The 15,681-nt window shown below is 54.4% G+C and overlaps 1 protein-coding gene and 1 long non-coding RNA gene across 2 annotated transcripts in view; one reads left to right on the top strand and one right to left on the bottom strand.

Annotated features, from left to right (window-relative positions):
• The window catches only part of LOC308562185, a 63,868-nt gene extending 48,451 nt beyond the window's left edge, over nucleotides 1-15,417 (top strand). The window contains exons 2-3 of the long non-coding RNA XR_013999591.1: nucleotides 11,692-11,926; nucleotides 15,078-15,417. This is a non-coding gene — a long non-coding RNA (uncharacterized lncRNA). The remainder of the gene's footprint in view (nucleotides 1-11,691; nucleotides 11,927-15,077) is intronic.
• Nucleotides 9,533-11,173, bottom strand: CCT8L2 (chaperonin containing TCP1 subunit 8 like 2; the record flags this gene model as incomplete). Its single annotated transcript, XM_081147108.1, has 1 exon — nucleotides 9,533-11,173. One exon carries the CDS (start codon nucleotides 11,171-11,173, stop codon nucleotides 9,533-9,535), a length of 1,641 nt encoding a protein of 546 aa, XP_081003234.1.
• Nucleotides 15,418-15,681: the final 264 nt, after the last annotated feature.

Raw genomic sequence — 15,681 nt, forward strand, 5'->3', positions numbered from 1 at the left:
CTGGCGCCGCCCCGCCCCCACCGCCCCAGGAACAGGAAGCCGCCGCCGGGGCTCGCGGGGCGGGGGCGCCCGGGCGCGGGAGGCGCGTGACCTAGTTCGTCCCAAAGTGGGTTTGACAGGTTGTCAGCCTGGCTCCCCGCCCCCACCGCCTTCCGGGTTCCCCTGTGGGCGCGGCCCGCCCGCCGGCCCCGGCCTCCCATTGGCCCTCTCGCGACTTGGCGATCCGCCACGCCTCCGCCTCGGCCTCCCATTGGCCCTCCCTCCGCCGGCCCTCCCATTGGTCCAGAGGCTCCCGGCGCCCCGCCTCGCCCTCCCATTGGCCCTGCGCCGCGCCCCGTCCCTCCGCGGTGCCTCCGGGGAGCCGAGCCCCGCTGGCCGCTCGGCCCGCGGCTCCTGCGGGCGCGCGGCCGCCAGGTCCTGGTCCCCCGCGGCCCTCCTGCCCCTGCCCCTGCCCCTGCCCCGCCCCAGCACTACGGTCTCCCCGCGTCTCCCTGCCCGCACTCGGGAGCCGGGGCCCGGCTGCCCCCGGGGCTCCGCGTCCCACTCGCGCGCCGCCCGCCCCTCCCCTGCATCCGCGTCCTGCGCGTTTTCCTTTCTTCCTGGAGCGAGAGGCAGCGACCGGCCCCGAGCGCCGGGTCTGCGGGGCCCCAGCGCGCCCGCCCCGCCCGCCGCCTCCCGCGCTCGGCCGCGGGGACGGGCCTGCCAGCTGGCGGGCGGGGCGGGCGGCGTGGTGAAGGCCCGCGCGAGGGCGGCGGGGCGTGGGTTAGGCACGGAGGGGGGCCCCGAACGGCCGGGCCCGCCGGACCCGGGGCCCAGGCTGAGCCCCTAAGGGCCGGGCGAGACCGCGGTGACAGTTCATTGTTCTGGCGGCATAGTCAGGTTTTCCTGGGGAATTGACGCCTATCGGGCCGCATTGTTCTTCTAACAATTTAAGCCGCGTGTGTGTGTTTTAAGTTTGTTCTTGTTTTGCAAATGGCTGCTTTTGACTGCAAGGATAAATTGGTGAGACTGAGGCTCGGAGCTTACCCCACACAAGTGTTTGGCTTAAAAAACACCACCACTGCCACCCACAAGCCCTTCGTTATTCAAGTGAGGGAAACTCTAGATTTCTCAAGGTCAGTGAAGTGAGAAATCTGAAGTTTAAGCCCAGGTCAGAGTCCACAGAGGCCCACCAGGAGGACCCGTCCTGGCTTGGTAATGTGTGCAGAATAGCAGGTGAGGGCTGTGTTCCCACCAGCCTGCTAGGATCCCCCCTCCCGGCCCCCCTGCACTCCAGGTACCTGGCTGGCTTTCTGCCCAGCACGTTGCCTCGGGGGCCTTTGCATTTCCTGACCTGTCTGGATCAGCTCTTCAGACCTTTCACGAGGCCCAGCTCCTACGTGTCCCCAGGGAGGCCTTTCTGACGCCTTATCTAAAGCTGGACCCCTCCCCCTGACTTTCTGTCCTACCACCCTGTTATTTCCTCCAGAGCATGAGCACTGTGTGAAATCATCTTGTTTATTTACTGATGATCTGTTCCCCTTGGCCTCCTCTCCACCCTTAAGACGTGAGGTCCTGGACACAGCGGCCTTTTCTGTGTTTTTTTTTCAGAGCTGTATCTCCAGGGCACAGAGCAGGTAGGTAGTCAGTAAATCCTTGAAGAGTCCAGAAGCAGTAGCTTAGGTGTGTCCACAAGGACTGACCAGCCGCCCTCGTGAGCTGGTCATGGGGCCCTGGAGGGCCGACCAAACTGTCCTCCCTGTCTGGTCCTGCCAGCATTGTGTATGTAGACACACCTGTAAGTGAGAGAGTTGGGAGAATACTTACTTTCTCTGTATTTCGTGTTTCTTTGATTTGTGTGCTTTATTTCTGGCCGTTCTTTTGACAGGGAGAAGCTCATCACCCCAAAACCACCCTTTCGCCCTCCCGCCTCTTCTCCAGCTGTTCCCAGCATGCTGTGACTGCCTCGCCCTCACCCTGACCCCAGGTGGGCAGATACCTGGCAGGGAGTGCCTCCCTCCTCCCAGCCTCAGAGGGCGTGGCTTGCAGAGGGCCAGGGTGGAGGAAGGGAAGTTCTGGCTCCTAGTCACCCACGCAGCGCTCCCTGGGTCCCTGTCTCCTGCTCTACCTTAGGCAGGAAAGCAGGGGAGAAGGGAGCCCCTTCTCATTTCCCCTTCCTCCTCTTGGGGTTCTGTTCAGCAGCTAGAACCGTCCCCCCGTCTCAGGGGTCCTTGCTCAGGGCAGCACTCTCAACCTGCTGAGGCCAAGAGAACCCGGGTCAGTTGCTGGGAAGTCGACATCTGGTCCTAACCGCCCCAAACCGGCAGCGGGAGCCTGGCTGGGTCTGGAAACTCTGCATCATCTGCCTTTGCCTAGGTTGTTTGCTCATAGTTTAAGGCTATAGACAACCATCAGCCCAAACCAGAATCCTGCAGCTTCCCCGGGGACACAGAGAGGCTGCCAGGAGCAATAAAGCCATGCTTCCTAATTCAGGTCCAGGAGGACAGAGTTAACTTCCAGTCCTGCGGTCCAGGCTGAACCCTCCAGATCCCCCTGGTTGGGCCCTTTGGGCCCAGGCCCCACCCCTGGACCAGGAACTAACCAGGAGAATGGGACAGGTCGATCAGGTTAAACCAACCAGAGCATATCCTTCGGCCAGGCAGGGGGTCAGCTCCTGATAAGTGTGTGGCACCAATAATCTAACTACATTTAGACGGGGTGGGGGTAGACGTGAGCAGGTGCTCCACAGCACCCCTGCGAGCGCTCGGCACAGTGCCTGGCACACGGACAGCTGGTCAGTGTGAGCCGCGCTCTTGCCAGCACAGAGAACAGTGTGGGAGATTGAGCCTGCCACCCAAAGCATTCATCTCAGGTCCTTCACCTGGCTTCGTGATTTCAGACAACTTACCGAGATCGTACCATTTTATTTTATTATTTTTTTAATCCAAACCCCAGTATATTCTTCCATTGCTTTTCAGAGATAGTGGGAGAGAGAGAGAGAGAGAAACATCCATGTGAAAGACACAGTGATTGGTTGCCTCCTGCCAGTGCCCCGACCGGGCCAGGGATGGAGCCTGCAGCTGAGGTTCACGACCTTGGCCGTTCCTTCCGTCCTTGGGCCACACTAACTGCTGAGCCAAGCGGCCACTCGGAAAACGTGCCATTTTAAAAGTGTAAGAGGGCTTAGAGGTCAAAGGGCCGAAGCCTTCACTGAGCAGACTTGGAGAACGACGCAGAGATTAGTGTGCGTCTGTTTCTCCCTCTGAAGTGGGGCCGATAATACCGGTCGGTCCCATCAACACTCAGCGGTCATCACGTGGGCCAGCGTGGTAATGGTTCTGCAAAGGGCCTGGGGACGTAAATAAAAGGCTGCTTTCATTTTTATTGTTATTAATGTAGCAATAACGCCTTATTAAGAGGAGAAAGGGGGCGTGTGTTCAAAGGATGAGCTTACCTGGCCCCTAGAAATGAGTAACAGTCAAGAAGGAGCTGAGTCCACGTGTGTGGGGGGGGCTCTCTTAGGTGAGGTGGGAAAGTGCAAGCCTGCGGCTCGGGTGTGGCTCCCCTGCCCTTAGGGAGTGGCCTGGTAGTGGCTCTTAGCGTGGGAGGTGGGGTTACACCTGAAGTTCTTCCTTCCAGTGACTGTTGAGGAGCCACCTGGGAGGCCCAATCTAGTGTGAGGAGGAAGTCCCATTTCACAGTGACCTCGTATCCAGGCCTTGCCCTCCCATGTCGGTTCAGGTTCTCCCTCCACAAAAGAGAGGTCAGGACTGTCTGGCAGCAGGTTTCCAGGAAGAAATGTCCTTGAGGGAAGGAGGAGACTGTTGGAGGCAGCAGGGAGGTCTGACCCCTGGGAAGGGGAGGTGGAGGGCTGCAGCTCTGAGGTGGTGGTGGCCAGACGGATCCAGTGCTGGAGCCCAAACTGCCTTCCAGGGAACATGGTGCTGGAGTTTGAAGACAGGTGCTTGGTCAGGTGCACTCCGGGGGGCAGGAGATCCCAGTGGGGTGTTTTCACAGCCCATACCGAGGTTTCAGAATGGCTTCATTCATTCATTTGATCAAATGAAGGTAGGGCCCTAGCTAGTTTTGCTCAGTGACTACAGCGTTGGCCTGCGGACTGAAGGGCCCCTGGTTTGATTCCAGTCAAGGATACGTACCTCGGTTGCAGGCTTGATCCCTGGCACCTGGTCGGGGCGCGAGTGGGAGGCAACCAATTAATGTCTCTCTCTCACATCAATGTTTCTGTCTCTCCCCCCAACTCCCTCCTTTCCACTCTCTCTGAAAATGGGAAAAATATCCTCAGGTGAGGATTTTAAAAAAAAGGTAGGAATGAAATGTGGAGCATTTAGTATTTTACATCTACACAGGGAAGCCCAGAGTTGGCTGACAGTCCCACCTCGTCTCTTCTGGAGGGGAAATGCTGGCCCAGAGCTCAGGCGGCCCCCACGGGGTAACCCCAGGTGAGCGGCCGTGCGGAGGCCTCTGCAGTGCTCGGGCTCTGGAGCCAGTGGGCGCAGGAGGCAGGATACCCAGGTGGGGGATGTTTGGAGCTCAGCGCTAACCTGGGTATGGAAACGTTTCTCCTTGTGAGTTCGGGGGCATTTGGAAAGGCTCGCTGGGCTCCGCCTTGCTTTTCCGACCCATCAGTGAGTTAGAAGAAATCTTACAGCGAGCCAGTGTGTTTTTAAACCTGTGTGATGAACAAAACTGCATCTCAAAGATGCGCCGTGTTGCTTTGCTAGCCAGCACCTGGCCGCTCTCGGCTCCGCCGTAACCAGTGCCAGGCTCTGCAGAGGATACGCGCAGGACTGTCTGAACCTGAATAGTCTCGGATGCGTAGAGTTTGAATTTTCAAGCTCTGGACTCAGTGTGTAGGAAGTATGTTGGCCTGTAACTAAATGATCTCAATGTTTCGTTTTGTGTTTTTTTTTTAGATTTGGTGTTTGTGTTAATTTATTGATTTTAGAGAGAGAGGAGAAGGGAGAGAGAACATCGATTTGTTGTTCCACCCATTCCTGTACTCATTGGTCGATTGTTTTTTAAATTTATGTTTGTTGTTGAAAGTATTGCAGATATTCCCTCTTTTTCCCCCCCATTAACTCCCTCCACCCCACTATTGTCTGTGTCCATGGGTTTCCATACATGCATGTAAATTCCCCACCCACCCCCGCCTTCCCTCTGAGATCCCTCATTCTGGTCCATGCGTCTGTGTCTCTGTATCTATTTCATCCACCAGTTTATTATGTTCATTAGATTCCACATATGCGTGAGATCACGTGATGCCTGTCTTTCTCTGACTGGCTGATTTTGCTGAGCATGATACTCCCCAGGTCCCTCCATGCCGTCCCAGAGAGTTGATTCTTTCATGTGCCTTGACCAGGGATTGAACCTGCAACCTTGGCATATTGGGATGACACTCTAACCAACTGAGCTACCCAGCCAGGGCTCAGTGGTTCTTTCTCCAGCTCCCTTTCTGCCTGATGGTAGGACACTTAATCTAGTTAATTCTAGGCTGATAAGTCTCTTCATGGTTTTTCCTGACCAGTTCAGACCTCACCCAAGTCAGTTCTTGGTCTCCTCCTTGGGGCCCAGGGAAGCCTATGTCCCTGGCAAGGTGCTCCGGCCCCACAGAACATTCCTTTGGCCCTTTCTTCCCCACCTCTCTCCCACAGCCCATTCTGTTCCATCCTGGGGCACTGAGAACTCCTCTGGGCTCCAGGGTTCCAGATCCGAAGGAGAACCTCCTCTGATCTTAGACGCCCCCTCCACAACTTTCCTGGAGATTCTTAGGGTTCTTTCCCATTTCACTCCTTGGAACCCACTGGGAGGTGAGCAGAGCCCCTCTCAGGAATCCATCAGAGTCTCTCTCTCGTCTCCACCCTAACCTTCCTCTCCCCATGTGTTTGAGGAAGGGAGATTTTAATGTGTGTTGGGGCAGGTGTCTCAGGAGAAGAGTTGGCTCAGCTACCTTTGGAATCACAGATATTCCAGGATCTCTGTGTCTACTGCAGGTTTCGACATTTTAGCACGACAGGGACAACTCCCCCTGGGCGGTGACCCTAACAAAGTATCTGAGTACAGGGCAGTGGCCTGGGGCGAGCACCTGCACCAGGTAGGTGCCAGGGGTCAAGCAAGTCTTCAAACTAGTTTTGCTTACTCACAAATGAAATTGGTTGGTCCCCAAGCCTTGGTGTTCACTCCCCCATTCAAGTGTCCCTGCTTTGGAATTTTCTGTCTCTCTCTTGAGCCTTAGCTTTCCATCCCCGCTCTCTGCGCTAGTAGGCCTCAGACTTGTAGGCCTAGGAAGCCAAGCTCCCACCCTAGGGGCCCCCTTCGGAAAGGTCTCTGGGGACGGGGTCCGTGAGGCGCAGGACGGGAACAAACTCCCGAGGACTCTTCAGTCTTCTCACTTGAAACCAGTGACGTCTTCCCTCCAGGACTCCTAACCTGCGCAGGTCCCAGCTTCTCCAGCACCCAAATGAAGGAACAGTTCTCACAACTCGGCCGCAGACAGACCCCCACTCCGTCCGTCCTTCCACAGGACTCAGACACCTTCCTCTTCCTTCTGTTTTCTCCGGATCTTGCTGCTTCGCTCCGCGCTGGGTCAGCTCCCAGCCTCTTGAAACAACGTTGCTAAACCGGAAGGGGTTGGGGATGGACATGCGGAGTCCACCGCACAGGACACGCTCTGGAATTGTTTCTGAAACTCAGTCCCTCCTCGAGCGAAGGGAAGCACGTCTCCAAGGGGCCTGTGTGGCCAGCTCCATGGGCCTTGGGGGAACTCGAGACCCTGCCTTGATCCTATGGCCTCGGAAGCAGGATCTGGAAACAGTAACATCGAGGCCACACTCTGGTCAACTTCTCCACAGTCAGTGAGTGAAAAGAAACAACTTGATGCCTGAGTCATGTATCTTTAACGCTTGAACTGGATGCTTAAGGATATTAAGGAGGATACTTGATTTCTAAGCATAATCATGATATAGCTCATTGGCATTGTTGCTTAGATCAGTGCCTCTCAAACTTTCATATGCACCCCAATCACCTGGATATCTTGTGAAAGTGCACATTCTGATACAGGTGGGGCGGGGGTGGGGACTCGAGACTGTACTTCTAGCGTGTTCCTGAAGGATACTGACTGGTGCTGCTGGTTCCTGGACCACCCCAGTAGCAAGAGCTTAGGAGGCAGGCAGAGGGAAAGGAGATGACCCTCAACGATGCTAAAAGGAACTCGATACCCAAGCACTTCCAGCTTCTCATGAGCTCTGGTTCCTTCCCTAAGCCTGTCTGCTGGCTGCCCATGGTAGGCACCTGGACTGTTGTGTGACATTTCCTGCCCTTCTGGAGCAGTCGAAACGCTTTAGATGACAGGAAGGGGAAGCCAACTCTGGCTCACTCAAGGAGATTCATTTGAAGGACACTTGAAAGTTCACAGAATTGAAGAGCTGACAACCTGTCTTGGGACAGATGGGAAGCCGAGTGATTCAGGGGGCCTCTAGCACATGCTCCAGGACACCCCCCCCCCCGAAAGCACGTCCCATAAGATGCATGAATTCTGTCTTCTAATTTAGAGTGTGGTCAGGTGTTTTTACCTTCTCAGCATAAGCTAGTTAATTTTGTTTCTGCCATACTTTTTTCCAGATCTCTGTATGTCTTGGATCTGTAACTAAAATGTGAGAACACTTTATATTTACAAAATGAACATAGCTTTTTGTCTAATTTTAAGAACACCAATTGTAGCCCGGCTGGGCGTGGCTCAGCGGTTGAGCGTCGACCTAGGATCGAGGCGATCAGGGTTCAATTCCCCATCAGGGCACATGCCCGGGTTGCAGGCTCGATCCCCAGTAGGGGGCAAGCAGGAGGCAGCCGATCAATAACTCTCATCATTGATGTTCCTATCTCTCTCTCTTGCTCTTCTTTCCTCTCTGAAATCAATAAAGATATATTTAAAAAAAAACAAAAAAACACCAATTGTAAATTTGCAAAGGGCCACTTGGAGGCATATCTGCTTTGTAATCATAGGGGTTATATCTCTGAAAACATCACAATAGAGAAATTTATGGTCGGGGCAATAAAGACTAAAGCATCGGGTTTCCCTTTTCTATTTACTGTGTAACATTGGCCGATTACTTAATATTTCTGGAGCTCAAATGTGTCTCCTGCAACCGAGAGAGAACCTGACTTCTTTCTCATAAATACGTTTTGATGGTTAAATAACATTTATATGAAGTTCTTTTGTACTGCTTTAGAAAGTTAACTATTCCTGCCATTTTCACTATTATGGAACTGAGGCTGTGAGAATAGAGAACTTAATGGCAGGAGAGACATTTGATTCACTAAAATATGATGAAGGCACAGCAAGGACCCACACACCAGGGGTTGTTTTATACCTTAAACTAGTAATAACGAGCGTGGTTCTCCACATTTCCGTTTGCCGTCCCCTGGTCACTAACAGTGCTTCAGGACTTCACTTCTTGCCAGTTTCAAGAGAATCTTTGCAAATTTGTTTCGCTGGGTGGCAGCTAATAGACCCCCTATGAGATCTCTGGTTCTCGAGCCTGGTTCTCTCTCCGAATGCTCAAAGCGTCTTGATTTTTATGATTCTGAGAGATTGCAGCCTCTCGTCTCCTAGGTCCTGCCACTGGATTCTGCTCTTTTCCCAGACACAGTCATTTGGATGGCTACAGCTCTGCTTGGACACCCTCTCTAATGCCCAGGGGTGTGTCCAGTCGGACTCACAGTCCCACCCAGATAGCCTGGGGCTGGGTGCTCCCAGCTCCCCTCCCCTGCACAGCCACCTTAGCCCACGTCTAACCGTTTGTTTTTGAATGTGTATCTTTATTGATTTCAGAGAGAGGAAGGGAGAGGGAGGGAGAGAGAGAGAGAAACATCAATGATCAGAGTCATTGATCGGCTGCCTCCTGCACGCCCCCTGCTGGGGATCCAGCCGAATCCCAGGAATCGAACCTTGACCTCCTGGGTCATAGGTTGACTCAACCGCTGAGCCACACCGGCGGGGTGGCCCCTGTTTTTTTTTCTTATTTGTGCCCCTGTGTTTTTTCTTATCTGTGCCGGCTGAGTTTCCTCCCTTCCCTCCCTCCTCCTCACGCTCTTCCTTCTTGCCTTAAATACTCCTTTCTTTCCCCAAATACAACAGGAATGCGCGGCCACTCCTGTGAGCTGGGACTGATGTTCTCCGGTTGCCAAAGTGACATCTAGACAGAAATTCAGGTACATGAGAACGTCCTACGGCCAAATAGCAGAGAAGAAATACCTGCGCTCGGTTTTCATCCTCAGGAGCTTAATCCAAAAATCTCGAATAGAGTTGAACCCTGCTGTTGATTGGGGGAAAGGAACAGGATCTGATGGAGAGAAATGGGAAATAAAAAAAGCCAAGAATCTGAAAGGAAGTAAATCAATGAAAAGGACTTTTATGTTATTTTTTTAACTAAAGAAATGGACTCTGCCCCACACACGGAGGGATTAGGTAAGGCAGACAGTCATTTCCGGGGTGACCGTGCCCCTCTTCGGCAGTCCCCGCATTTTGAGGACGTTGCTATTGGGCTTTCCCCTCAGGCGATGGGCATCCCTTTGCCTCCCTGGGGTCCGGGCTCAAGTCCTGCGTGTGGGGGACAGCGCCCTTGGCCACCAGGATCTCATCCACAGTGGCGAGCTGCAGGACCACGTCGGCCGCGGCGCGCAGGCCCTGGGCCTTGGCCCCCAGGATGTCCCACACCTCCTCCTGGGCCGCGTTGATTATCCCCTCGGCCCCCACGCCTGCCAGGAAGTGGCCGCCCTGGTGGGCCGTGGTCATCTGGGCCATCGCCTCGGGCACCGCCAAGCCCGCGTTGGCCGCCAGGGTCTCGGGGAGGGAGCGCAGCGCCTCGGCGAACGCCAGGAGCGCGGGCCCCTCGGGCGCTTCCAAGGCGGTGCCTTTATCTGAGAGCATCTTCGCCAGGGCCATCTCCGTGGCCCCGGCCCCGGGAAGCAGCCTGGGGTCCTGGCACAGCTGGAAAAAGGCGTCGATGCCGTGGTAGACGGCCTGCTCGGCGCCCCGGAGCACCGCCTTCGTGGCGCCCCTGAGGACCAGGGTGAGGGCCGGGGTGCCCGGACATTCCCATTCAAACACCATGGCCAGCCCTTCCCCCAGCTCCTGCTGGTACACCCGGTGGCACCTCCCTGGCTCCAGGGGCGGAACCAGATACGGCATCAGAGGTGTGCCCAGCACCTCCCCCAGGTAAACCAGCTCCCGCAGCGACTTCACCTGCACCACCATGATGCCCGACTTGTTGGCCTGGGCGAGGGTCTTCTCCTCGATTTCCCCCCACACCACGGCCACGTTAACGTTCATGTTGGCCAGCTGGGCCACTTGGTTTTCTATCAGTCTATCTTGTCCCTTCCCGAAGCGCAGGACGTCCGTGGAGCTAGCGAGACGGACGGTCGAGGGCGCCTTGGGACTGGCGAGGCCGAAGCAGCAAGCAAACAGGGCCACCCTGGCGCCGGTGAGCACGGCGGTCACCTGGCCGCAGGGCGCGGCGGGCACGGCCAGCCCCGGGAGCAGGCACGAGTTCTCCAGCTGCGCGCCCAGCAGCGCGCACACGCCCACGCGCTCCGGGTGGAAGGTGCCGTCCAGCTCCTTGGCCGCCCAGCACGCGTGGGCCACCAGCTTGGCCAGGAAGTCCGCGTGGGACGGCGTGTGGGTGTTCATCACCGAATGGAGGGCGCAGAACGGGTCCTCCAGAGGCCCCAGCGAGCGGATGGCCAGCGAAGGCAGCAGGGCCAGGGTCTCCGCCGCGGCCGCGGTGTAGGCCTCCCGGAGCTGGGCGCGCGGCAGGCCGGCCCGCAGCAGGCGCTCGGCCTGGGCCAGCAGGGCCTCGGCCAGCAGCACCACGAAGGCCACCCCGTCGCCGCTGTGCTCGCCCTGGCTGAGCGCCATGTCCCGCAGGAGCCGGGCGGCCGGGTGCTCCAGCTCCAGCACCCCGAGGATGGCCGTGGCGTACCCCGTGACCACGGTCTCGCCTTTGGTGGTCACCAGGAACTTCTGGAGGCCGTGGGGGCCATAGCACGTTCGGATGACCCTGGCGAGGGCGTGCGCCGCGGCCAGGCTGCCCAGAAGGTGCTCTTTGGCTGCCCCACCCTTGGGGCCCGGCCACAGCCTCTGGGGCAGCTCCTGCACCGAAGGGGTGCAGCTATCCATGCCTGGGGGAGGGGGACCCACTCGGGATTAAGGGACGCTCTAGACCTTTGAATTTACTCAAGGGGTCAGTGGACAAAAGGGCCCATCACCCCGTGTTTGAGGACATCCGCCCCCAGGCTCAGTGCAGGGGTGACCCGCTGAGGGGAGGGGGTGTCCTAAAATCACCCCCAGACGGATCTCTCAGGGAACCTGGCTCTTGGGGCTTCTGGGCTTGGCAGCTGAAAGGGGTCTTATGTTGATGACCTCACAGAGCGGCACATGGAACCCAGGGCAGAGAATGAGGTCACAGAGGAATGGTTCGAGCCTGGGAGGGCCTGCCCGAGAGGAGGGCAGACGTCAGGCCTGGCCGTCTAGCAGATGAGGGACAGCCGAGCACTGGGCCCCAGAGTCTCACTGATAAGACAGGAACCAGATGGAAATACCCACCCACTTCAAATTCCCGCCTGCCTTTGCTCCTTCCCCACCTCCTCCCCCGTGCTGCTCGGGTCCTTCAGGTGTGCTGTTGGTCTGTCTTGCAGGTTGCAGGTGTGTGGGGCTACACAGAGGCGACGACTCCTCCCAGTGACAATGACGGCACTGAGCCAGCAAAGGCAGGTCAAGGTGAGGGACAGGGAGGGGAAGATGCCCGCGGCCTACGGACAAATAGATCCGGACGCAGAGGAGCGAAAGGGACCAGCCTCCCAGAGGTCAGGAAGGTAGAAAGCAAAGGGAGTGGAGTTGGGGCCCTCTACCCGCACCCTCCACCCTCGGAAGGTAAGTTTCTTCCTCTCGTTCCCCCTCCCTGGCTCCCTCCTTTCCTCACTCACACAGAGCCCATTGGAGTAATGATGGCTTCTTTTTCGTTTTAAAATATTTACTGAGCACCCACAAGTGCAGTGTAATGAGGAACACAGAGATGACAGGGATATAGAGGCTAGCGGGGGAGAGAGATTTCTACCAAACACACACAACTTCCCACGGGTGTTAGGCAGGGCACCAGCTGGCACCAGCTGGGGGAGAGGAATATATTTTTATTATTTATCTATCACCTATCTATCTGTCTGTCTGTCTATCTAGAGAAACATCTGTTTGCTGTTCCACTTATTTATAAATTCATTGGTTGATCCTTGTATGTGCCCTGACCGGGGATCAAACCTGCAACCTTGGCGTATGGGGATGATTCTCCAACCAACTGAGCTACCTGGCCAGGGCCGAATATATCTATTAAGATTAGAGGAAAGACGGCGCTGGCCAGTGCTGCTCAGTGGTTAGAGCAGTGGGGGCCGAGCCCTGAAGGGTCTCTGGTTCCATTCCAGGTCAAGGGCACATACCTGGGTTGCAGGTTCAATCCCAGACCCAGTGGGGGCACGTTCTTGAGGCAACCGGTTGATGACACATCGATGTTTCTGTTTCTCCCCCTCCCTCCCACTCTCTCTAAAAATCAATGGAAAAAATATCCTCAGGTGGGGATTAACAACAACAACAAAACAGGATTAGGGGAAAGACAGAGCAATACCATTCATTTTCATTTGGAAAAACCTTTTTACTTGTTTAATGGCAGATGTTCCTAAGGGGGGAAACTAGAACTCTGAAACCTGATGGTTACAGGAGTCATGATAGCATGGCAGATACTGTTTTAATATTTCCACAGATGAGATAGTAACGAGAAAGAAAAAGGAAGAAAAAACAGTGAAAGTGAAATTTAATTAAGGCTAAAGAGGAGGTAATTTTGGAGGAAAAAAATGCTTATTCCTTAAAAACGACTTGATTGCTTTTATAAAAATGATAGTTATTTGTTATAAAAGTTAAAAAGAAAAATACAAAGAAAGTAAATGGGGATATAAAGTGCAGCCCAGGGAATATAGTCCCTCATACTGTGATAACTGGGTGGTGCCAGGTACGTACCAGACTTATCGGGATCACTTCCTAAATTGTGTGTCTCATCCCAATGCTGTATACCCGAAACTAATATAAAATAATATTGAATGTCAAGTGTAGTTGACCAAAATAATTTAAAAAATAAGGAAAACGAAGTTTATGCCATTTGGAATCCCGGCCCAGAGATAATCCGTTTCCATTTTGATGAATGATGACTTTGTACACACACACAGGGAGTTGTGGGCTGACAGTTTTACAGAAGTGGGTTGTATGATGCATATTGTGTGCTGCCCTGTAGTCATTTCCCTCTCCGCATTTATTGTGGCTGAGAAAAAGGTTTCTACGCGGGTGTTATGTTGTCTGAAGATTGTGGACAACTCTTTTGACCTCTGTTGATTTTGGAGACTCCGTGAGAAACTGCACGATCCTTTCCACCCAGGTTTCCGAAAGCCAGTAACCCCGGGAAGGAAAGAGTGTACATGAGAAATGTTGATTATCGGTGGCAAAAACTTGCCTGTTTCTTTATAGAAGTATACATTGTAACAACCAACATAAAATGTAGCAAAGTAGGTATGTATATGCGGTTTATAAAGATACAGTTTCTTTTTAAAAAGTAAGCACTCCTATAAAGGCTTGTCTTGGCTCTTTTTCTTAACCCATGTTTTTCCATTTATTTCACTTACTCCACAAGCCTTTATTGAGCTGTTGCTGAATAACAGGTATAAAAGGTGACTCAGGCAGGCGCCTGCGGCTGTCTCTTAGGGTGGGATACAGACAGCTAATCGCAACTCATTACAGGCCAGGGGAGCCGGGATGGGGTAAAGCACCGGAGGGACATATAACCATCGCCGTTGGGAGAGCAGTGGTCTGGGATTGTAGTGAAGACTATGAAGTGAGAGCCAAAGGAAAAAAAATAAAGAAGGGATTGGGACAAGCTGGTCAAGTATGTTGTCCACCAAAAGTAGTCCTGAAGGCTGGAGCTCGTGGCGAGGAGGAAGGGAAGAGGCTGGAAGGTGACTGGACGGTGGCAGGGGGGCCCGAGAGCCATGCCAAGGAATGCAGATTTCAACCCGGAGGGTGTTTGAGGGGCCTGGGGGCTCCCTTTCCATTGTACATGTATGTCATTGTCTGTTGTGAAATCCTCACCTGGTTGAGTACACAAGGGAGCGTGACCATCTGACCAATGTCTCTGACTCTTAAAGATAGTCAGTGTCATAAAAACAGGCCCCAAACTACATTCTGGACCGATTTTTTGGGGGACCTATCTTTACACAGATCAAACTAGCCAAGGAACCACTAAATCCTGATTTTACTTTTTACTGTGTGGACACGGTCATTGTTAAACTCACTTTGGTTTTATTTTTCCTTCATATTGATCGATTAGATGTAAAAGAAATGTAAATACAATTTTTGTTGTGCCAAGAAGAGTTTGCATGCAGTTAATGCATCCTGTAAACCCCTCTAACAGGCCTTAGCTGGTTTGGCTCAGCGGTTAGAGCTTCGGCCCACAAACCAGAGGGCTCCGGGTTTGATCCCGGCCAAGGGCATGTACCTGGGCTGCAGGCTCCATCCCCAGCCCCGGTCGGGGCTTGTGTGGGAAGCAACCAGGTGATGTTTCTCTGTCTCTCTCTCCCTTCCACACTCTGAAAAGCAACAGGAAACAACATCCTCAGGTGAGGATTAAAAAAAAAATTTTGCCAGGTCAGCACCGACCTAGGATCCAGGAGGTCACGGTTCGATTCCCGGTCAGGGCACAGGCCCGGGCTGCGGGCTCCATCCCCAGCAGGGGGCGTGCGGGAGGCAGCCGATCAATGACTCTCATCATTGATGTTTCTCCCTCCCTCTCCCTTCCTCTCTCTGAAATCAGTAACGATACATATTTTTAAAATTCCTAGCAGTATACACTGTTAGCAATTTGCTAAAATGGGTAGGTATCCATGTAGGCCGTTTGGTGGTTCTGTCCTTCCTGGGACCTGAGAATGTGACCTTATTTATAAACAGGATTGTTGCAGGTATAATTAATTAAGACTAGGTTATACTGGAGCAGGGTGGACCCGAATCCAACATGACCGTCATCCTTACAAGACAGAGGACACACAGAGAGCGCCATGTGAGGACACAGACGCACACACACGATGGCCACGTGGCCACGGAGGCAGAGATTGGGGTGATGCACCTGCGAGCCAAGAGCGCCGAGCCTGCGGGCAGCCGCCAGAAGCCAGGAGAGAGGCGTGGAACAGGTTTTCCCCAGAGCCTCCGGGGCAGCCGGCCGGGCCACACCCGGATTTTGGACTTTTGGCCACCAGAACTGGGAAAGAACAAACTTCTGTTGTTTACAGCCGCCCAGTTTGTGGTCGTTTGGTGCGGCAGCCCTGGGAATCTGTCCGGTAGTCTTGTGTATCAATAAAGGAGAGGAGCCTAAGAAAGTGTGTGTGTGTGTATGTGTGTGTGTGAGAGAGAGAGGGAGAAGGAGAGAGAGGGAGAGAGAGAGGGAGAGGGAGCGGGAGAGGGAGAGGGAGGGAGAGAGGGAGGGAGAGGGAGAGAGAGAGAGAGAGGGAGAGACAGGGGGAGAGAGGGAGAGAGAGGGAGAAAGGGGGAAAGAGAGAGGGGGAGAGAGGGAGAGAGGGGAAGAGGGAGAGGGAGAAAGAGGG

The sequence above is a fragment of the Miniopterus schreibersii genome (genome assembly GCF_964146895.1).
Source record: "Miniopterus schreibersii genome assembly, chromosome: 9".
In the NCBI taxonomy this organism is placed as follows: Eukaryota; Metazoa; Chordata; class Mammalia; order Chiroptera; family Miniopteridae; genus Miniopterus; species Miniopterus schreibersii.